The sequence below is a fragment of the Phaenicophaeus curvirostris genome, chromosome 24 (assembly GCF_032191515.1).
Source record: "Phaenicophaeus curvirostris isolate KB17595 chromosome 24, BPBGC_Pcur_1.0, whole genome shotgun sequence".
Taxonomy (NCBI): domain Eukaryota; kingdom Metazoa; phylum Chordata; class Aves; order Cuculiformes; family Cuculidae; genus Phaenicophaeus; species Phaenicophaeus curvirostris.
Window position 1 is genome coordinate 3,834,041 of NC_091415.1, and position 22,508 is coordinate 3,856,548.

The 22,508-nt window shown below is 44.8% G+C and overlaps 2 protein-coding genes and 1 long non-coding RNA gene across 6 annotated transcripts; 2 read left to right on the forward strand and 1 right to left on the reverse strand.

Annotated features, from left to right (window-relative positions):
- The first annotated feature begins 169 nt into the window (after window positions 1-169).
- On the forward strand, window positions 170-3,297 carry OARD1 (O-acyl-ADP-ribose deacylase 1). 3 transcript variants are annotated; one of them, XM_069876000.1, is made up of 6 exons: window positions 170-176; window positions 879-946; window positions 1,465-1,609; window positions 1,762-1,820; window positions 2,167-2,279; window positions 2,609-3,297. In XM_069876000.1, the coding sequence occupies exons 2-6, from the start codon at window positions 911-913 to the stop codon at window positions 2,709-2,711; spliced, it is 456 nt and encodes a 151-aa protein (XP_069732101.1). In that variant the 5' UTR covers window positions 170-176; window positions 879-910; the 3' UTR covers window positions 2,712-3,297. The 3 variants fall into 3 exon arrangements, with proteins under 3 accessions (XP_069732101.1, XP_069732097.1, XP_069732100.1); XM_069875996.1 differs by lacking the exon at window positions 170-176 and adding an exon at window positions 200-308; XM_069875999.1 differs by lacking the exon at window positions 170-176 and adding an exon at window positions 232-304.
- Window positions 3,298-5,102: 1,805 nt separating this feature from the next.
- On the reverse strand, window positions 5,103-14,589 carry APOBEC2 (apolipoprotein B mRNA editing enzyme catalytic subunit 2). The gene is made up of 3 exons (XM_069875990.1): window positions 14,188-14,589; window positions 6,288-6,835; window positions 5,103-5,728 (listed from the first exon to the last, which is right to left on the reverse strand). The coding sequence occupies exons 1-2, from the start codon at window positions 14,313-14,315 to the stop codon at window positions 6,295-6,297; spliced, it is 669 nt and encodes a 222-aa protein (XP_069732091.1). The 5' UTR covers window positions 14,316-14,589; the 3' UTR covers window positions 5,103-5,728; window positions 6,288-6,294.
- On the forward strand, window positions 12,685-21,589 carry LOC138730649 (uncharacterized). Of its 2 annotated transcripts, XR_011339060.1 has the most exons (6): window positions 12,685-12,979; window positions 15,250-15,369; window positions 17,776-17,971; window positions 20,400-20,518; window positions 20,740-20,904; window positions 21,479-21,589. It is a non-coding gene; the product is annotated as an uncharacterized lncRNA (long non-coding RNA). The 2 variants fall into 2 exon arrangements; XR_011339059.1 differs by lacking the exons at window positions 12,685-12,979; window positions 15,250-15,369 and adding an exon at window positions 15,558-16,493 and having other exon boundaries at window positions 17,353-17,971.
- The last annotated feature ends 919 nt before the right edge of the window (window positions 21,590-22,508 follow it).

The following is a 22,508-nucleotide window of genomic DNA, read 5'->3' on the forward strand; positions in this document are numbered from 1 at the left end:
CGCCTCTCGAGGCCCCGCCCCCTTCGTCGGAGCGTTTTGCTTATGCGCGGGGCTGGATCGGCGGGCGGAATGTTCTGGGCGGGTACCATAGAGAGGGTGCGGCCGCCGGGCTGCCTAGAGCGGCGCGTAGGGGCCGCCATGTTAGTGTGACGCTGAGGGGGGCGGCCGCCATGTTGGTGTGACGCTGAGGGTACAGTGGCGGAGCCCGAGGAGGGTTGGGCCGGACTGGGTGATGTCGGCAGCGCTGAGGAGGCTCTTGGTGTTGCGAGCCCCAGCCCGGCGGGTTGTTCTTCCCACCGCCTCTGTGGGTGTGGATCCTGAAGGGGAAAGGGTGATGGTGATGAGGAGGGAAGGCCTGGGGATGCTGGCTGTGAGGTGACCCTGGGCTGGGGCCTCCTGGCACCTTGTGTAGCTGTAGCAGGGAAAGCTTGCACCACTCTTTTTAGGAGTGCTCCTTCTTTGCGTTTTGGGGGCTACAAGAAAGCTGGGGAGGGACTGTTCACAAAGGCTTTTAGTGATAGGATGAGGGGGCAATGGGGATAAACTGGAGAGGGGCAGATTTAGTCTAGACGTAAGGAAGAATTTCTTCACCATGAGAGTCGTGAGGCACTGGAACAGGTTGCCCAGAGAAGTGGCGTCTACCCCGTCCCTGGAGGTGTTCAAGGCTACGTTGGATGGGCCTTGGGAGCCTGATCCAGTGGGAGGTTGGAACTGAATGGTCTTTAAGGTCCTTTCCAACCCGAACCATTCTGTGACTTCTGCAGACTGTCCTGGTTGTTCTGGCTGTTGTATAAAGTAGTCTTAGGCTTGCACCTTCTGGCATACCAGATTATTGCCCAGTTTGGGATTCCTAATAACTTCCTTTCTCATCTTTCCAGCTGGAGGAGTCTTCAACATAGCACATGTTACCATGGCCTCCCACTCTTCCACGGATCAGGAGGAGAGAGTGCGTAGAATATGGTTTATGTGGGCTGTTGTTGTGATGTGGTCTCTGTTAAGTGGCCTTCGTGTTATTAGAAGCTTAATGACATGGGAGCTTGCTGTTCTCTGTAACTTTTTTGAAGAAAGTGGCTGGTAATTGCTTTATTTCTTGAGTTTTTGTTCTTGTATCAGTGATGCAGCTACTGTACACCAGCACAGAGCTAACTAAATGTCTGGAGATACCCAGCACAGATACAGATAGTGTGCTGAAGAGGTGTGCTAATACAGTTGTGCTATTACATAATTTTCCTTTCTTAGCTCTGTTGAGCTGGCACGTGATACTCATAACTGATCTTGCAGAAAAGATGGTTATGTGTATGTCGGGTTCATTATTCATGCCAACTTGTTTAGTTTCAAATTGCCTTTTAAACTGGATATCTATGCACTTTACTGCCCGGGCTTGCCAGATTCCCTGTTACCTGTTATCTCAGTCTGCATTCTGAGCTTACCCTTATTTCCCCTTCTGTTTGTGTTGTTTTCCAGATCAAGTGTGTTAAGGGGGACCTTTTCTCATGCCCCAAGACGGATGCGTTGGCTCATTGCATCAGCGAGGACTGTCGCATGGGTGCAGGCATAGCTGTTCTTTTTAAGAAAAAGTTTGGAGGAGTGCAAGAGCTGTTGGATCAACGTGAGTGATAACCCTGGGGTGGACATGCAGGAGCTGAAGGGAAAACCTTGATTTCCAGCTGAAAGGGTATTCCAAGCTACTTTGGGTGCAGGGGGCATTACGTAGTGGAGGGTAACTGTTTTAAAAATACCTTCTTTGTTTCAACACTTTAGAAAAGAAGACCGGTGAGGTGGCAGTTCTCCAAAGAGAGGACCGATACATTTACTACCTGGTAAGAGTGGAATGTCTCTCAGCACTTCACTGTAACTAAACTGTTAGATAAAATGATGAGCGCTGTAATAGTTGTGAGGTTTTTGTGTGTGTTCCTCTACACGAGCTGTGGGATGTAGTGCTCAAATGCTCCTAGCTGAGGAGAACTCTCTTGTATATCTATATTTAAACTGAAATTAACAGAACTGCCAAATTCTGTTTTGAGTTGTGAAACTTAGTTTCTTCCCCTTCACAGTAGCAAGTCTGGGAGTGGAGTTCCAGAGTGTAGTGGAATGTGTTTTTTAATAACAGACAAGTTTACAGTGGTCACACCAAAGGCAGAACTGACCTTTTCCGTTTATACTTAGATTACGAAGAAGAAAGTTTCTCACAAACCAACGTATGAGGATATGCGAAAGAGTTTAGAAGCCATGAAAGCTCACTGTCTGAACAATGGAGTTACTGACATTTCCATGCCTAGGTAAGGAAATTAGCTACTGCGGTGTAAATACTTGAGTGTTTGTGGCATAGAAGGATATTAGAGAGGTGTTACTTGCCGTGAAATAAGAGTTCGAGTATCCACTTCTACTCAGCTCTTCTGTTCAGTTGTGTAAATGAAACTTGAATTTCCCAGTCCTTAAATGTAAGGAAAACATACAGCCTTGGTTCTCTCCTTACTTCAACTGTATTATGTGGATTTATGGTGCGCTGAGGTAGTGCCACATAAAATTGTAGCTGCCTGAAGGGCTCGTTGTTCATCGAGTGCTCCACAAGAGGCCCTTACCGCTGCGTTGATGTCTTATTTTTCAGGATTGGATGTGGACTTGATCGCCTGGATTGGAATAAAGTTTCAGCAATACTTGAGGAAGTATTTGAAGGCACAGATATAAATATCACAGTTTACACTCTGTGAGCTAAAGAGTTTGAAGAGAGCCCCATTTCCCTGGGAACCCGTGAACCACTGAGGGGGGGAAACTGCATGCTGAGCACATTCTTTGTCTGAGCATAGCTCACTCACTCTTGTGTTGGCAGTGGTGGTGGGCTTTTAACTACAAGGACAACAAAAAACTCCTGAGCTGCTAATTTGGGATGTAGCATTCAGGGAAGCTGGTGAGGCAGCAGGGTGTTGTGGTAACCTGCTGGCGGTTACCAGTTTATCCCATCAAGCCACCAGATGTCACTGGTCCTCCATGGAGCAGCTGACTGCACTGCAGCTCCTCCTTGAAGTGACAGTTCCTGTGCAGAGTGAAACTGGAGCTGTCTGTAGCCTAGGTATTTGTTGGTTTGTCATGGTTGATAACGGTGAGCTGTGCGGCCCTGTCACTGTTTGTTTTTTGAAGTTCTGCAGTGTTCCTATGTGGCATACAGTTCACTGACTCGGTTCGTTACAGGATTAAACATTTAGTTTCCGCCTTCCGGCAGCACATACAATTTTTTTATTATGAGATTGTACTCAGGAAGAACCATGCTGTAACGATTAAATAAACAGTTCTTCAGTACCCTGCTGTCAGATCAGAACATGGTCCTTTTTGATAAACATACTCTTGTCTGTGTCGTGGCTGTATTCCAGAGGAAAGCTGGAGTTTGAAGGAAAAAGCTGGAGGTGGATAATGCATTTTATACCGCATAATTGGTATAGACTGCAGAACCTGGTGTTTGAGAATCCACGCATCTGAATGACAGATGTGCTTTAAATGTCAGTATGGAATTCAAGGTTTGTTTCTCATATCTCTTTTTGCATTTGTAGTTTAGCTGTTCTGTGTAGGTTGGTGTTTGATGTCACCTATAGCAAGAGCAAATCAGTAACACTGAGTTTGTTGGATCATTCGTAAATGTCTGATTTTTCAAAGTTTGGTTCCATTACTGAAGAATATTGTGTTCTCTACATTTCTTCGTGTTTGGTTTTCCCCACCCTCCCATAATAATAAATTTTCTTGTCTTCTCTTGTACTGAATGCCCAGAAAAATGCAAGATACATTGAATAAATCTAAAAGATGGAGTATAAGTTGAAGTTTGTAGCATAATATAATTGGTTTTCACTGTGTACTGAACAGGTGGAGCATTTTCTGTTCTCTACATTGTGGGTTGTATTTTGTGGTTTCTTTGCTGATGCAGATCTGTAAATCAGGTTTCTGAGTTTCATATTATTAATCTTTCTGTTGACCATCCTTTGTAAATATGTTTTTGGTGGATGATTACTGTAGCTAAATACATGACTGGAAAAAAAATAAACTCAGTAAGAGAAGTAAGAACTTGGAATTATTCAGCTCATCAGGAGTGGACATGAAGACTGCCTGTTGATTTAGTCCTTTCACTTATTTATGTTTGTTTCTTGAATCTAGTGGCAGAGAGATGAAATGCACAGTGGTTCCGCAAAGGTGTTCTCGTTGCCACTTGTTTTTATCTGCTTTGAAAATTTATGCCAGGATTTAGTGCAGCTGACAGAGGTAAGAGATGGTGCGGTCAGCAGTTTTGTGTGTATGATTCTAGCACCATTCCAGCTTGTGACAGGGTGGGAGAAACCAAGATGGAGAGCTGGGTGCCATGTGCCACCGTATAACAGGGAAGCTGGCCAGGGAGTGTGGGATTGTTGCTCTGGAACAGGCTGGGGGGTGTTGTCTGCGTGGTGGGCAAATGCACTGTGCAGTACTTGCCTTGTGTATGTTTGTTCCCTGCCTTTATCCCAGCTCACAAGCTTTACCTCTTTCATAGAATCATAGAATGGTTTGGGTTGGAAGGGACATGAAAGCTCATCCAGTCCCACCCCTGCCATGGGCAGGGACACCTCCCACTGGATCAGGGGCTTTAAGCCCCATCCAACCTGGCCTTGAACCCCTCCAGGGATGGGGCAGCCACCCCTGCTCTGGGCAACCTGGGCCAGGGCCTCCCCACCTTCACAGGAAAACATTTCTTCCTAACATTTCATCCCAATCTCCCCTGTTTCAGCTGGAGAGTGTTCCCCCTCACCCTGTCCCTTCACTCACTGAGGGAGAAGTGGCCGCGTGGTGCTTGTTTTCCAGCTGGGGCTAAACCAGGACACTGTTCTGTAGCTCCTGAGCATCCCTGTGACCCTGTCTGGTCTGTGTCTTGGTTTGTGTGGAAAGCAATATGCCCATATTCTCTCTCTCTGTCTCCCACACTTGTATGTACCCTAGAAATTTTTCTGGCATATAGTAATTCTCCCTTCTCATCATGCTGCGCTTCAGCGATGAAATATTTCATCAGTAGCTGTCCCAGGATGTCTCACTTGTCAGATTAAATTTAGGACCTCTTGCAAATAGAGAAGAAGGAATAAACAGAGCTATAGGTTTTGCAGTGACTTCCAGTTTTATTTCACTTTCTTTCCCAGTTTTATATTGCAAATGTTGTTGAACAGGGGGAGAAGGTATTTGATGTATTTGAAATCAAGTACTTAGGACTCACATCATAATTTAGAATAAACAAGTTAGCCCTAATTTGAATCACAGCTCTGATTACTGAGGAGGACAGAGAAAGAAGACCTTTTTTTGGTTTTTTCTTCATCTCAACCCCACCTTTCTTTTCACCATTTATGAAGTATGGACTTTCTGAATTGATTTACCTAATTTGCAGCTTTGTTCTAAGATCTTTTCTCATAACATAATTGCAGTTTGTGAGGCCTGCAGTCTTTCCTGTAGGTCCACTGTGATCCTTTTTATTCAGGGCTTGAACCGCACAGTACATCACCTTCTCTTTCCCTGTCAGCAGGGGCAGCATTGGTTTGTTTTAGGGGGAGGAACGAAATAAACCAAAACCATCCCAAACACCAAAGTTCTGTGTTGTAGTCCCTCTGGGTCTAGTCTTCCAGGAATTGATGCTCCATCCAGGTGGAATCAAAGCTACAGAAAGCGGGAGTGTTCCAGATGTCAAGGTCTGTCACATCTCTCTTAACAGACCTTTTCTGAATTGGTCCTGGGGAAGGAAGGAGAGAGGTGTTACAAGCTTCAAATACCTCATTTTATGGCCTAAATAGGAGACTCTTTAGTACTTCTTAACAAAAATAAGGGAATTCTGCAGTGATAACTGTGATTTCCTTCAGTGGTTGTTTTTTTTCCTAGAGGGGTAGGCTTTCGGGAGTGGGGAAATCTCCTTTTCTCTACATTCTTCTTACTGTTTACACACATGTCCTGAGTATCACGCATGTGGGGAACAATGTGTTCTTGTTGCACCTAGTGACCCTTGTACCTTTTTATTATTTATTCGTAGAGTTGTTTACTCTGAGAAGGGAAAAAAACCCTCCAGCTCTAAATCCCTCATGGGTCTGCTGTGGAGGAGCCCGCTGCAGTGTTGCTGCCCTTGAAGGGTAAGGTTCTGCTTAGGATTATTTTCACTAGTCAGGGGCAGGCAAAGCCAGCCAGGTACATATGAGAGTAACAGTAACTGAAATTGGCTCTGTGTTGTGTCTTTAACAACCTGAAAAAGGAGTCTGTAATACAAGGACATAAGTGACCAGGTGGAAATCCCCACTCACGTGAGCTTCATTGCAAAATCTCAAGCAGCTTTTCCTCGTAATACTGGAAGTTCTCTTGAATGTCCTCCCATGGCACGAAAGCCTTTGCTTCCTCTCCTTCCTCCTGTTCCACAAAGTTCTGCCAGACATACTCAAAGTCTTGAGGCTTCATAATCCTCAGCTTGCAGCCAGCTGACTTCATTTTTTTCAGGGCAGCCTGCATTTCTGGCTCTTCCCACATGAAGAGGCGCCCTACCATGATTGTCAGACGCAGGTTCTTGTTCTTCTTGAGGGTCTCGGTAATCCGGTCGGCACAGGTCACACAGGGGCTGGAGGAGACGTACCAGGTAACGTTGTAGCGGAGGCTCGATTCACACTTTGGTAAGATGGTGTTGAAGAAAGCCATTTCTGCATGGGCAGCCGCGTGCTCGTCTTCCAGGTAACCCCGAGAAGTCACTGACTCTCTGCCTTGGGTCTCGAGAACATAACACAGGAAGGTTTTGTTCCTGCCTGAGCTGTATTCCACGTTCCTGAACTGGAATTTGAAAAATATGGCTGGGAGGCGCTCCCTGTAGAGAGGGGAGAGGAGAGAAGCATCTCAGAGTCAGATAATAAAGGGCTACAGTTCCTGCATGATGTGGGGGAAGTTGCTGTGTCTATGATGGCTGAATTTCTCTGTGTATTAAAAGGAGATGCCTTTTAGTAGGAGGATAAAAATGCATCAACAATTACAAGATACAACAATTACAGCTAGTTTTGCCACGTGGTGAAGCTTCCAAGCCTGTTCTCATTACCTAGTGTTTTCCCCTTAATTTTAACAAACTTATACTGGGAACTTCTAGTGTCTGTATTGTGGTATTTGAAAAGGAACTTGGTTCTGCAAGGTATTTCTGAGACTATGGCATTTACTGTTGGACGGCAATTGGCATTTTCCCAGTCTTAACACACCTGTAGATCGCACTGTTCTACTGTTTTCTAGGCCATTAATGTAATTCTTTCAGTGTGATGTTGCACTATGCATCTGCGGGATATATTTTCCTAAATTGTTAGGGTGATAACTGTAGCATTGCTAATTAATATTTTACCTCCAGTGCTTTTGCAGTCTGGATTTCCTCTGAGTAGAGGCCTGACTGACAAGTTGCAGTTTTTATGTGTTCTAGTTTTACATTTCCTGTATGAATTGAATACTAATAGTCAGCAAGATTATTTTGTGACTTTGGTTTAGTAAAATATCTGAGATCAAATCTAACTTCACTATGAAAAAGTATATTTCCCACTGAAATTTGATAGCTGTCTCAGGGATCCTACTGATAAACTTCAGATACTGTTTTTAAATGTTCTGCACCTCTTCCCATCTGGGTTTCTAAATGAGCATCATCCGAAGTGAATCATTGCAGTGAGTAATGTGTTTGCAGTCCTCTCTCGCCCGAAGAAAGTAGTCTGCTCTTATTTAGGGAAGTTAAGGTTAGTCTTGTAGAATTCTGTATGTTGCTTTTACGTGTTGCTGACTAAAGAGGTGAAAAAGGAAAGCTGCATCATTGAATCATAGATTTGGGCTGTAAGGGCCCTCAAAGCCCATCCAGTTCCACCCCTGCCATGGGCAGGGACACCTCCCACTGGATCAGGGGCTCCAAGCCCCATCCAACCTGGCCTTGAACCCCTCCAGGGATGGGGCAGCCACTGCTGCTCTGGGCAACCTGGGCCAGGGCCTCCCCACCCTCACAGCAAAACATTTCTTCCTGAAATCTCATCTCCGTCTCCCCTCTTTCAGCTGAAAACCATTCCCCCTTGTCCTATCCCTGCACTCCCTGATCAAGAGCCCCTCCCCAGCTTTTCTGTAGGCGCAGGCTTCCTTGCTAAGTGCTACAGAGGATGGGAGTGAAGACTGCACAGAGTAGCCAAAGTGAAATAATGAAAAGCAGCAACACAACATTTCATTTATTAGACACTGGTAATCTTCTGGCACATTGTATTCCTCTCGTCTGAGCTTTAGGTAGACCTATAACCTTGATATTCCCATTGAGATGATAATGAATCTTTGTAAAACAGCAAGTGTTTTATCCACCCCTGTCTCATCTGCAGTAGGATGATAATGTCAGGGCTCTCCAGGGGGTGTCCTGAGCAAAGGTCAGGAGAGATTCTAACACTCACAGAAATTTTAATTGGGAAAAGCCATAAGGCTGTTGGAGTAAGTGGCAAAGCATCATTGTGCTGAGAGGAAGGAAAAATGTGTGATGCAGTGTGTCACAAGCTGTCTCCGAAGAGACTGGAAGGGAGGGGTATGGAAAAGAGGGAAGAGAATCAAGATCAGTATGTTACGCTCACTTAGTAATGTGGGAACCACAGGTGAGTGTACTGTCAGTTTGCTTGTGGGACGTGCCGGTATGGACCACAGTGAAAGTGTGAGATGGTGGCAAGGCAGGAATCACGGCTGTCCATGAAGAGCTGGATCTGATGCCTCTTAAAATTAGCAGATGTCTTCCTATAGTATGCAACAGATAAGGCTTTGCTAGGACTCCATGAAAGCCCCAAATAGCATGATATTCTATGCGGATCAGAGGGGCTGGAATGAGAATGTCTGAGCAGACAGGCCAGGGAACAGACATTTGGTAGTTCTTCATGTAATAACTGGCTGCAAATATTATATTATGTACTGTATTTTCTGCTTGGAAAAGAATTGGAAACGGTGTGCTCTCTAAATACTTAACTCAGTAAATTACAGCTATTGTCAAGCTGCTTTGGCTGTGTTATTTTAAAAGTTTAAATACAATTTTCCACAAATGTTTAATTCCATTTACAAAGTTTCAGAAATTCCTCTTTGCTGTGTGTATATTCCATGCTAGTCTTAATGCAGCCAGGAATTTTCTTGCTGCCAAAGTCCTGTGGCATTTTTGGCTTTTGAGAACATTAAAACATAAAAGGGCACTCTCTCTATTTAATTTTATATGATACTACAGTAGTATCGAGGGTCTGTTTGGGCCAGCTACACAATTTTGCAGTAAAAGGCCTGGAGTTACAGTTCCCACTTCTGGTTTGGATTTCCCAACAGTGTGATTTTACAGATGAACAACTTCACTTGGAATATCAGTGTGCTGTACCAGCCAAATGGTGGGAGAGCTGATGTGGCTGGGTTGGCACAGTTGTGCTTTGCAGAGAGAGAGAGAGAGGCACATCATTAGTCTTCCAAATGCAAAAGGATGTATGAATTCATTCAGGGAATAGCATCTACACTGGAATATCCATTGTTGCTGTCAGTCCAGGACCACTGCAGTTCTTTTCACATACCGATTCGTGACAGTGCGATCTTAGAGAACAAGTTTGGCTTTAAAAATTTTATTAGAAGCAGAATTTCAGCTGCTGCTTAAATGATATAATGAAGCCCTTACATTGTTCAATTCTACTTAGAGGAGATCTGCACAAGACAGGACTTAAACGATAGAGAAGCCCGTCTGGGAGCCTTCCATGCTACTACTGTTTTAGCTGGCAGTGTATTAATGAGGGATGGGAAGCCGCAGTGTAGACACAGACTTTTATTTTGATTAATGAGCAGATAAATCATGTTGTTTGGGTATGGTTTGGTCTGTGGTTCTCTGGTTTGCTTGGAGAGTTTGCACAAGCCTGTGTAAGGGGAACCAGCACAAGTCCTAAACTACCCAGAAGGACTATTTTGACTTCCTTTTCTTAGCATCTTGACCTCTGTTCGCTTACAGTAGGGACTTGAAGTTACCTGTTTAAGTGAGTCTTGTTTTCTTTAACATCAATTGTGAGACTTTCACTGATTTATTAAAGAGCATGATCAGACTCCAATTTAGCATAGTGCCTCTTATTCCCTGAATGCCTTTCTCTTGTTCTTTGAGACAAAAAAAAAAGAAAAAAACACATGCTTCAGAGAATAGGGCTTTTCCTGCTTTATATCCTAGATAATGAGTGGTTCTTTGGTTAACGAATCCTTAATTAATGATTTCTTTGGAGTCCAGCTATGTTGAGTCTGACACAAGCCACCCATTGCCTTGTTTCACAGCTAGGTTTGTAAGGCTACAATAAGTTGTTTTAAAGGAATGTCATGAATTTAAATGCAGCACATCAGAGTCACTTGTTCCTGATTTATCTCTCTTGACTGAGAAGCGGTTCCATCAGTGGTGAGATTGAGTCTGCGTGTTTTGATGGACTGTTCAAATAGCAATGATCTCCTCCAGGATGCATTGACTCAGAGGTGTGTTTAATCAGGCCTTCTAGATGGATTTTATTGCTTATCATCTCAGTATCTAACTAGGATTATCTGGGATGCTCGCCTAAATCTGTCCTCTTAGCAACATGGAATGTGCATCAGCTTAATTAATAAGTTTCTGATAAACAATATAAAAAAAAAAGCTAAGGGAATTTCCAAGCCTGTAAGTGGCTGACTGCGCTTGGAAAATCTGATCGTGGATACGCAGGCAGCCAGTGAGCTGTGTGTGTTACTTAGTGAGGATCAGCATAATCCCATGGAAACCAGAGCTGGGAGGACATTTCAGCATAAGTGCAAGTTGTAAACTTCTGTTCTGACAGGACTTGGCTGAGTCCTTGTTATGTGGCTCTGCCCAGCAGTGGGAACTTGGGCAAGGTGTCTCCAGTCCTGTGAGTAACTGGAAAGCCCCGTAGCAAGTGATTAAGCGGTGAATGACTGGGCAAGAACAAATTGTTAGTCTCTTAACACTGCGTGCATGCTTCAGTCCTGTTCGCTGCATAATCTCACCTCTGAGTTACAGCATGCTTGGCTGATGACCCTCGTACCTAGTTGCAAAGTGAAGTATCGTAATTGTGGTGTTTATTTGGGTAGATGAGAACTCTTCACAAAGAACTGAGCATCAAAACATGTCCCTGAAAAAGTTGCATGGACTGCTGCAACAGAGTAAACCAACTTCTTCGGAAACTCAAGTCCAGCTTTGAACAGACTGTTTCCGAGTCAATGACAAATTCCTAGCAAGCCAATTTTCCCATGTTTGAATGGCAGGTGGTGTGCAAATGTTAATATTATTTCTATTTTACCCTTTTTTCCTTTGTTCCAACATCGAGGAAAGATGATGCTAACAAAATATGCCTAGGAGGTGCGAGTTCCATTCTCATGATTTCTTATACAGGAAGCTGTACTGCTATAAATGCTGAACGTAAAAGTTGTGCCATCCTGAATGTGTTTTCATAATCTATTAGAACACACAGATATCAGATATTTCAGTGACTAGACTAATTGTTTTTCTGGTTTTGTTTTTTTTGCAATTAGTCACATTTTCTTGCCATTTACTCCTCCAGTGAAGGCATCGTATTCAGTGTAAGACTTGCAGGTAAGTTTCATGTACAGGAAAGGTTCTTTTAAAAATTGTTTACAGGCACTGAACTGTCACAATGCTCTTACTCATCACCTGCTCCAACAGGAGGATGCAGGAGGTCTCACAGCTTGGAAGAGAAAAGTTGAAATCATCATTCTTCTATTTCTTTGAAGATTCTCACTAACTGGTGATCTTTAGGGATTGTCTAAATGCCTCCAACATAACTTATTGAAGGGCTTGGCCCCGGGTAGCAAAGTGTTTTGCCATCTGTTAGATCATATCAAGATGAAAAAGGTTGAAACTTTGAGGCAGAAACCTCAGTCTGTAGGAATGGTACTGGACCAAACCAATAATGCGCTTTTAATTTAGGCTGGAGGAATTACAGAGGCTACCTGGCATGACCCCAGCACCACAGGATGCTGGGTGGGTGCAGAGAGTGAGGGCTTCTGGTGAGAGAATAAAACTGTGGGATTATCTAAAAGATGCTGTAAAGTGGTAGGACATATACTTTAGATTTAAATATTTGTTCAGTGATTATTAATACAATTGTCTCAGGCTATTTGAGCTGATAAAAGTGTGTCCCCTTGCTTGCTCTTTGACATTTATTCACAAATAAACATATTCATTGAATACAGGAAGTCTGTAATGATCAATAGTAACAAGAACAAAGAATTTCTCCCTGGTAGGAGGAACCTCCTTTACACCCTGGGCAAAGAGTAAATAAATGAGTCTACTTAAATGTCATGAAATGTACACAGATGGGGTTTGTATTTATCCAGGACCAACCAAGTGTTGACAAAAAAGAGGCTAATGTTCTTAAACGGAGTGAATAGGTTCCCAGCCCTTTTTGTGTAAACCAGGCTCCTTGGAGTTATGAGCAACAGCTTGAAAACTTGGCTGTGTGTCTTAAGATGTCCCTAATCCAAGGGCTAAAACTGAAATGCAATGTAATTGAATGTAAGTGCTTCTAGCATTGCAGTTATGTGTTCCCTCATAATTCACATTATTGGCTTTACTGGCTGAAAACTTGTAAACAATTAGAGAAATCCAAACAGTGATCACAGTGGGGTGAGACACCGACTGAGCTCACAGGATAATTCTTATAACAAATGTGAAAATTGCTGGATTTTTTTGTACCTTTTTCAGGGTCCTTCAGGATTTCTGCCGTATTTCTTCATTCTCACCTTTACTAGCCAGCACTTTAGTTATTTATGAATAATTAGAGGAGATGCCATGATTCCTGCAGGAATTCACCAGGTATTTATAAGCACGGGATGAGGACAGTGTGGATACTCACGTACTCGCAGCACTATGGGCCCTCACTAAATATCTGAATGCTTCTGTTTCGGAGCCTTAAACTTCTACCCTGCTTGGTATCAGGATATAGAAAGTGAAAATCAGCATAAGGTATGTAAATGCCACAGTACAGACCTTAACTGGTTACCTGAGGCTTCCCTACATCCCTACCTGCTCTTCCTCTGGTACCTCTCTTGGCGCAGCTCGCTCCGAAACCTCAGCAGGTTAAGTTTTCCTGTTGTTACGCTTCTCTGCAAGCACACATTATCCCTCAGATTCCTGCTGCAGCCTTTCCATAGTGGGGAGCCCTGTCAAATTCTGCAACGCCCTGGTTGTTTCAACTGCTGTCCTGCCTCGTGCATCGTTTTTAGAAATGCCAACCCAATTTTATTTGCAGAATCTTTCTTACCAGTGACCACATCACAGGCAGAAGGATTCCAAGTGGATTTTAGAGTCTGGCTTGAGCTTTACATTCGGGCACCTGGAGGAAATCGTGGGTTTAGTTTACATGGTGGGAGCACTGCTTTGGTGACTGCTGAGGGAAGAATGACACAGGGCTTCTTGCTACTGCTACAGTGAGCATTTTGAAGTGCTTGGAGATAGCAGATTACAGAGTTTTTTTCTAGTTGCAGCCATCAGTTATGTCTGACAGAGTTCAGCTTCCTAGTAGATCTCTGTTTTATCTGCCTTTTTCAAAAGCCAGGCTCACTGAAGCAAAAGGAGCTGCTTGCTGCTTTGTTGACTTGACAACTGTCTGTTGTTTTGCTAGCTTTCTGCGAGTTGGGCTTTTTTGAAAGTCAGGTTCCAGCTGTGGGTGAGGAGCCCTTGAAAATGTGGACTTTCAGCTCTCTTGAAAAATCTGTCCCGTAGGTCCATAAAGCAAATCAGCCATAGCAGGGGCATTTTTTTCTAACCCATAGATAGAGAAACTTTCAGACAAGAGCCATTGATCACACCAAGAAATCAATGTTCAGTGCTCATCAAGGGCCAATACTTTCCACCCCAGTATCATCAGGCAAGCCATCCCATCACAGGCAGTGGGACTGCTTGCACTGTAAGTCAACGCTATGGAAACAGACCCACTTGTAGAAAACAAACAGAATCGTCTGCCTGCTTGGTGTGAATCCATCCTCTATAAAGCTCAGCAAAACTTTTAACAAAATTCCCCAAAAGCCATTCTTACATCACTTGGGAATATTCAGAAGTGCACTGGCTGAAAACGCTGTCTTTAATTACTCAACATAAGAGCTGAGGGAGAGACCTGTGACCACCCGCACTTCACTCTCTTGCACCCTCATATTTATCTTTAAAACTCTTACCCCGTCACGATTTCAAATGGTGGCAGGTCTTCCCGCTTCAACTTCTTCTTCTTTTTCTCTTCGCCCTCCTCTGCGTTGTCAGGTTCACCATTCTGAGTGTTGCTGGGTTCCTCCTGCTTTTCTGCCATCTTCTTAAGTATAAGGGAATATATTAAGTTATGGACACCGGGAAAAAGAAAGCAATTTTTGAGTGCTCTAAGGGAGAGGAGACGGTAGAAGGAGGAGGGAAAAACAGAGCTGGGAGTTCCTGCACTCGGCACAGTTGTCGGGAGCTAAATATGGAACAAAGCAGCAATGATAGAGGCTGGATGGGGTAGGATAACCTAGGGCTCTCGGGTGTCACCTCCTTCTCTTGCTTTCTCTAGGTCTTTTTAACAATCCCTCTTGCTCCCCTTTTAATTTAAAATTAAGTGACGACTTCACTGTGGGCGGGTTAAGCAATGGATGGAAAATCCTGGAAGCATGAGTGTCTATTTATCTGTTAGTGTGACAGAAAGCTGGCAAGATGTGGAGTTGGCAGCTTTTCCATCTCTCTTCTTTTGCCAGTTTATTATCCTGCTGACCTTGAAGGACCAGTGTTTTGGCTTCGGCAAGAAGGGAAAGGGGCAGTCCCCATTTGGTTTACTGAAAAATCCCCTTTGTTGGTGGGTTTGGCCTCAGGGAGCCTTGCAGCAGGAGCTTGTGAAAGAGCAGGAGACCTTTCCTTCCACCCTATTCATCCATGCAGAGACAGAAAACAAGAGCTGAACAGGGTGAAGTCTTGCTTGTTGAAATTGATGTCAGATTGTACCGGTGTTCATGCAAGCCACAACCTTCTCCTAGATTTTTTAGTCAACCTGATATTTGACAGTGGGGCAGTATTCTGGTGCAGGGCAGTTCCAAGTGCATGTGCTGAGCATCTGCTCAGGGTTCCATGTTTTTTATCTCCATTACCTGAAGATTTGAGAAGTGCCCAGCACGTTGGGACTGATCACAGAGCTAGGTGAGAGTAAGTATTTGAAAACCTCTTGGTTTAGCGATTCTTGTAGTGTTTCTCATTTTCTTTCACCTTTACTGCTGCAGAAGATGCAGATATTGAATGAATGAATGATTGCACTGGAGCCAAAGAATGGGACAGGCAGGAGCAGTGGGACTGGTGTCAGCAGGGTGTCGAGGACAGAGTGCTGGACACATCCTGGAAAGGTACTTAATGGGAATTGCCTGAGCTAATGTGGGTGCGGTGTCTGCCTTTCATACAAAGAGAAATGAGAAGGACTTTAAAGGTTTTATTGACACGAGCCTGGGATGTTTGGTTTGCTTGGCGCTGTATCAAGTGGGTTTCTTGAAGCAGCTCTGGTAACTTAAAAGGGTGGTGGGGTGGGTAATGTGGCTTTCACATCACCTCTGAAAAGTTTTATGTGTTTGGGCTGGGGGAGTTGTCTCTTCCGTTTTTTTCTTCAGGATTATGTGGAATTCTTTCAATTTCTCACTCTAAATAATTCAAAGTTTATATAAATCCCATGTGAGTCAAGCCTAAGGAAAACCTGGGGACTCTTTTTCAAAGAGATTAATCCTGCTATGCCACAAGGGTGAAAGTACATGGCAAATGTGTGGCTGTGCAGAGCTCGTGTTTTAGCTAAGGCATATAGGAAATCAAATCTTCAGCATCTTGGGTTCTACACTCAATTCAGAACGCACCGTCATCAAGATTTAGATAAGTAGGAATATTGAGTATTCATTCTGTACTTAGTGGAAAACAGTTTGAGGAGGATAAACTGTGTTCTGTAGAAATCAAATGGGTGTGCATACCTGGTTTCAGGCCAAACTCGGTCTCTGTGACAGTTTTAGTCAGCTCTTTAGAGACTTTAGAGGAGCCTGCACTATCACTAAGGGAAATAAATCTATGCCATTGGGCAGATAATTTATTATAGTGGGAGCTGTCCCTGCTCATGGTAGTGGGGTTGGCACTGGATGATCTTAAAGGTCCCTACTGACCCAAACCATTCTGTGATTCTATGATCCTAATAAATAATATATTATCATAGATAATTAATTCTGGCTACTCTTTCAAGCCCCCTTGCTATCCACAGCATGCCTTTCCATGCTACGATATCCTTTGTAGCTTCTCCTTAGTGATACTGCTGAAATGCAATCATTCTGGGGACAGAGCACCCCCCTGTACTCCCGCACTGTTTGCTAGTGATGAGAAGTTGTTTATTTGATGACTGACACAGCTGGCACGGAGAGGATTGTGACAACGGTGTGATCAAGGATTTGACAAGTTCTAAGACATCCTATCTGTGGAACATGTACCTTCCATTTTCATGGTGCAGATTTTTATTTATTTTTAAGCTTTAAATTCTTTCCTGGAAGGCAGGTGTAGTGTTTTTCCTCTTGCATGGTAACTATGCTCAAATTCCAGCTCCCTTGTCCAATTACTTTCACCTTTGACATTTCAGGCAGCATTTTTGGGGATGGGAATCCTCTCTTAATGAGTGACAGCTTGTTTCCTTCTTACCCTTACAGTTTAAAGAAGCATTCCAGCCCCTCTGCAGTCCCTCTGACCCACTTTTCTTTATTTTTGGAAGCTCTTGATGGCCAGGGTCCCATCTTTCCTGCAGCCTTTAGCGTTCACTGGCCTGGCCCCTCTGCAGGGCCAGGCTCTAATCTAATCTCGGGAATGTAGCACTGAGACTCTGCCTCTTTCCAGCCCTTCCCCAGCTGCTTCACAGCTCCATTTAGGGCAGTGCACTAAATAGTCATGAGCCACCCCCCTGCAGCGTCTGCTTGCGCCAAAAATATAAAGGGACACCACCAAGTTGCTGTCAATCTAATATTTTGCGTTACAGCCATAGGGATAAAAGATTTGGTCCATTTTGTTTGGTTGGTTTTAAGTGATCCTACCTCTCCCAAAGTGCACACGTGTATAAATGAGCACGCGTGCATGGGCTGAAGAACTAAAGCCAGTGATGGAAACTTTTTTCCGTCAGCTCCTTCAGCTGGGGCACAGGTGCCGAGAGGTGCCTGGGATGTGACTACCCTCACGTAAGGACCTCCCAATGGCACTTAGGTTAACTAAAATAACTGTGCTTGCCAACCAGCACCTTTTATTGAGGCTTCCCTCCACCCTGCCTCTCTCTCCACTGATTTAATGGTTTATGACCATGAATTTTGTTCTGCTCGCAGAGACCTGCACAGCAGAATTGCTATTCAGCCACAGAAGAGGCATGAGAGATCTGCACACGTCGGGTCTTGCATCGGAAGAAAGAAAATAAGCCCACTGACTCTCCCTGTTTGCTTCCCCATGGCAAGAGCTAAACAATGCTCATTTCCAGCAGAGCCCCATGGCCTTTTCTTGTTCCCAGCACACTGAATGCAGCTGGTTGGTGCAGACTCTTCCCTCGTAAGTAATCCTCTTCAGCAGCTGCTCCTCTTGTGTGAGGAAGCCTCCAACAGAGTGACCACAACCCTGCACCACAGCCACGGGATCGGACACAGAGCTGACTCCATCTCAGTGGCACAGACCCAAGCTTTCCTGTCAGAGGCTGTTCATCCTTTGACAGATGTGTCCTGAAACATCTGGCAGTTTATTTCCCTGTGTTCTAACAGATCTGGCTGCAGTGTGTCAAGGCATTGAGACCAGAATGCCTGAACAGAGACAAAGAAAGCAATGGGAAGGAGTAGACCTAGAGACGTCAATGCTGCAGTAGGATTTGAAGACCTGTCTGCACTGCCAGCAAAGGCAAGGTTTAAGAAGGCAACCTGTTGTGGGAGAAGCTTTCTGGCTTTGCTGGAGCATTGAATGGTAAGATCTGATGCAGAAGAGTTTCTCCACTGACTTCAGAGGCATCTCTGAACAACTGACCAAAGTCTATTGACTTTTTTTCCTCATCTTAAACAGGGATCTCGCATAGACTTTACTGTATTCCCTCAACCTGTTTCTCAGACAGCTCGCATGCTGTTCCTCTAATTGCAGCAGGAATTACTTTCCTGAGTTTAATTGGCTGTTGCCATTTCCCAGTCACAGAAGGGACAATAGAAGAGACCTGACTGCAAAAGTCCTTGCTAGGAAAAGGAGGCTTTTATTGTGTTCTCAGGCTGGAGGAACATTTTTGGAGAGATGTGAGAGTGAAATAAGACCTGGCTGTGTGAGTCACGGCTCAGACTTGCTCTCTATTCCAAGGGGACAGCTGGTGGCACTAACAAAACATCTCCCTAGATACATTGTCTGGCAGCAATCCCCCTCTTGCTTTTTCCAGCTGTAACTACCGTTACATGATAAATAAATAAACGCTCTGACAGTGATGTGCAGAGGCAGCTTTCCTTCCCTCAGCTCAGCCCCTGCAGGCTCTCACCTGTCCCTCTCCTCCTGCTGCAGGACCACATTACTAAGAGTTAAAAGAAGGAGCAGGAAGCACTGTGTTAGCTGTGCAGAGCCCCAAAGGTTTGATCTTGACAGTGCCCACATCCCTCTGCTTGGGGTGGTAGCTCCTCACTGCACCAGAGCTGAAATGGAGCTGTGGTGGAGGCAGAGATAAGCGATGCTCTCCCCTCCTTGCCTGCTTTATCTTCATAGCTGAAGCCTGGGTCTTCCCAACCCTCACACACCCAGTACCATGCTGCCATGGAGCCCAGAAGAAGTCTGTTTTGTTGGTAGGTGCTGCTGGCTGTCCCATTAATTCAAAGCCCAATCAGAAGTTCATGACAGCTCCAAGCAGCACAACCTCCTTCCTGCTGGGCTTCTGCTGCGGCTTTGCTGGGAGCAGTTCAAGGGGAAGGTCAGCCCTAACCATGCTGCAGGTGCTCAAAAACCACAGGAATTCATATCCCACACCACCTCGCACTAATGAAGGGGTGGTGGGCAGAACTGCTGGCTCATCGTCAGCTCTCTGAAGTTTACACGTGCACAGCAGCAAATCCTCTCTGGCATTTCCTTCTGTATTTTAACATAGCTCCAGACATCAGCAAATCAATTAAAGTTCCTTACTCCTGAAGCCAGAGTGTTTTCTGGAACACCTGGTAAATTATTGAATGAGACAAGGCTTAGGCAAAGAGGCTGGCCTGAAAGGCAGGAAGATTTTGTTTACACAAAAAATACTGCGTATCCAACAGCTGGGGATATGCCCTTGGGGCTAAGATCAAGCCTAACCATCAGTTTAATATCAAATACATCTTTCTGGAAAGACTGGCTGGAGTCCAAAGAGAGGGATCATCGTTAGACACAGTGATCTGAGAGGTGGCTCCTCTCTCTAAATGCCACAACCCCATGAAAGCTCTCACCAATGCGCAGCCTTTGTCTGAGTCACCGCTTGACTCTTGTAGACCGCAACACATCCCGTCGTGGGTTGTGAATGTTCCTGACACCAGCTGGGAGATCATGTCCATTCCACAAGCTAATTTATGGACCAACACCTTGCATGCCTGCTAAGGGGATCCAGCCTGTCTGCCGCCTCGTTAATGCTGGCATAAGCTAAACTTCCCAGGACTTCTTCTGGATCCCCAGGGGGAAAAGGATCCCTCAGGAAGATGATGTGTGGTAGGGAGGAGAGCCCTGAGCTCATGCCCAACAGACCTCAAGTGAAATTCTCTTTCTTACTCAGAGGCAAAATTTTAATGGTTTTAACAAGTCAGATTGATGCTTTGATTTCTAGCACCTCTCTTGTTTTTTTTCCTCTGCCCCTCTACTCTGCTCTTGTGAGACTTCACCTGGAGCCCTGTGTCCAGTTCTGGAGTCCTCAGCACATGGAGGACATGGATCTGTTGGAGCAAGTCCAGAGGAGGCCACAGAGATGATCCGAGGGCTGGAGAACCTCCTGTATAAGAACAGGCTGAGAGAGTTGGGGTTGTTCAGCCTGGAGAAGAGAAGGCTCTGGGGAGACCTTAGAGCAGCTTCCAGTGCTGAAAGGGGCTCCAGGAAAGCCGAGAAGGGGCTCTGGATCGGGGAGGGCAGCAACAGGACAAGGGGGAATGGTTTTCAGCTGCAAGAGGGGAGATTGAGATGAGATTCTAGGTAGAAATGTTTTCCTGTGAGGGTGGGGAGGCCCCAGAACAGGTTGCCCAGAGCAGTGGCTGCTCCATCCCTGGAGGTGTTCAAGGCCAGGTTGGATGGGGCTTGGAGCCCTTGATCCAGTGGGAGGGGTCCCTGCCCATGGCAGGGGTGGAACTGGGTGGGCTTTGAGGTCCCTTCCAACACAAACCATTTTATAATTCCTTTTGGTCTGTTTGTAACACAGGGATGGATCCAGAAAAATCCTGTGAGGCTACATGCTTCTTCCAGCCATTGCATGGACCAGGAGCACAAACCCTGTTACACAGCGCTGATGGGAAACTAGGGCTCCTCTCAATTCACAAGGTCAGGGGCTGATTTTGGTTTGTGTTGCACAGGATAACTAAGAAATTTTCTAGATGACTGACTTTGGAATGTCATTAAAGTTATTTTTTTGCAAAGAGTTTTAGTCTATGTGTTTAAATAGCAAATATACTAAACGATGCTTTAAATATTAATAGAAGAGGGTGCTTTGGTGAATTTATCTCTGTCAAATGATTTAAAGCCATTATGTATGTTATGTGTAGGTACATTTGATATTTTTGCTGCCTGCTGGAAGGAAAGGAACTGAAATGAAGACAAGCACAAGTCAACGAGTCACAGCAGCTAGGAAAATGGAGAGGTAAACATGAAAAGATCAGAAGAAATCAATAGTCTTAATTCCAGATTTTCCTTTACCTGCAGAAAAAATGGTAAGAAGGGGGAAGAGATCTAATTTACAAAAGCTGATCAAAAGTGTGTCCATATATTTATATTAGGAAATGTTATTAAATGTCACAGGTTCGAACCACAGTCACTTACCAACACAAATGTGATTTAAATAACAGTTCTTTTCAAAAGCAGGAATCATTGTAAGGATTTGCTTTATCCCTCCTGGCTTCACTAGGTGGCTCTGCTCATCCCTATTCCTTCTGGCTTCCCCATGCTGCCTAGGAAAGGGCAGCAGTAATGATGCTCAGCTGCCTTAAATCATTCTGAACTCCACTGAATTAAATCTTCAGCCCAGATATCAGCTTCTTTTTAGGAAGAAATAATTTACATCTTCCTACTCTTTGGCATGCGGTTTTCTGGAAGACAGAGACGAGGCATCCCTCTAAATAAGCTCAGTGGTAACACACAGCTGTATTAAGCCCTGAAATATATAGCTTTTAGGTTGGTTTCATTTAAAGTAGCTTATGATCTTTCTGGTGCTGCTTGCAGTGCTCATGGTTTATGATCCTGCTCCTGCTGACAGACACATCTGTTCAATGGCTTGTTCTCATGCAGCTTTTACTCAGGACATCACAGCCATGTGCTTGCAGCAGCCCTGTACAAAGATGTCCTGGAGCTGGAAGGGGCAAATAATAGGTGACACAACAGGATATACGGCCAAATTTTAAAAAGGTACTAACGTGTTTCAGCTTCTCTCAGCTACCAGTATCTGTTTCTCTTGGCTTTCAGTCACACTGAGCACCCAGCTCTGCCATTGACAGGACCTAGGAACATTCAGCATCTCTGAAAATCAGGCTTGAGGTGACTCAGGAAGGACCCCAAAGCCAAAAATTTGCCTCCTTACTTTGATGTTGTGGATGCATAAAATGGAGCAGCCTGTCACAGGGAGGCATTGCCAAGTAAGGATGGCTCTGCTGTGCAGGGGCTGGAGGAACCGTTAGGGTCTTTAGGCTCATAACCAGGACAGGCTGAGAGAGTTGGGGTTGCTCAGCCTGGGGAAGAGAAGACGTTGGGGTGATCTTAGAGCAGCTTCCAGTACTGAAAAGGGCTCCAGGAGATCTGGGGAGGGACTCTGGATCAGGGAGTGCCGGGACAAGACAAAGGGGAATGGTTTTAATTTGAAAGAGGAGGGGCTGAGGTGAGATCTTAGGAGAAATGTTCTGCTGTGAGGGTGGGGAGGCCCTGGCCCAGGCTGCCCAGAGCAGGGGTGGCTGCCCCATCCCTGGAGGGGTTCAAGGCCAGGTTGGATGGGGCTTGGAGCCCCTGATCCAGTGGGAGGTGTCCCTGCCCATGGCAGGGGGTGTGGACCTGAATGGGCTTCGAGATCCCTTCCAACCCAAACCATTCCATGATTTTACGATTCTATGATTTATTCCTATCGTGCACCTAGGAATGAGTCTGGCTGCCAAACCCCTTCCCTTTGGACCTGCAGCACAAGCCATGGACTCCAGAAAGGATGCCTTGAGCTTTTGCAAACCTAGAGCCAAACCAGTAAAACAAGAACAACTTGGATTTATTTATTCTCCACACAGAAGTGGCTTGTTTTTATTAAAAGCAGATACAATTTATTTTACATCCTGAGCTA

Coding starts and splice junctions, on each gene's coding strand:
- APOBEC2 (XM_069875990.1), bottom strand. CDS start 14,315: ATGGCAGAAAAGCAGGAGGAACCCAGCAACACTCAGAATGGTGAACCT. Junction 6,836..14,187: donor CCATTTGAAATCGTGACGGG/GTAAGAGTTTTA, acceptor CCCTCTCTACAG/GGAGCGCCTCCCAGCCATAT.
- OARD1 (XM_069875996.1), top strand. CDS start 233: ATGTCGGCAGCGCTGAGGAGGCTCTTGGTGTTGCGAGCCCCAGCCCGG. Junction 309..878: donor TCTTCCCACCGCCTCTGTGG/GTGTGGATCCTG, acceptor TCATCTTTCCAG/CTGGAGGAGTCTTCAACATA. Junction 947..1,464: donor CCACGGATCAGGAGGAGAGA/GTGCGTAGAATA, acceptor GTTGTTTTCCAG/ATCAAGTGTGTTAAGGGGGA.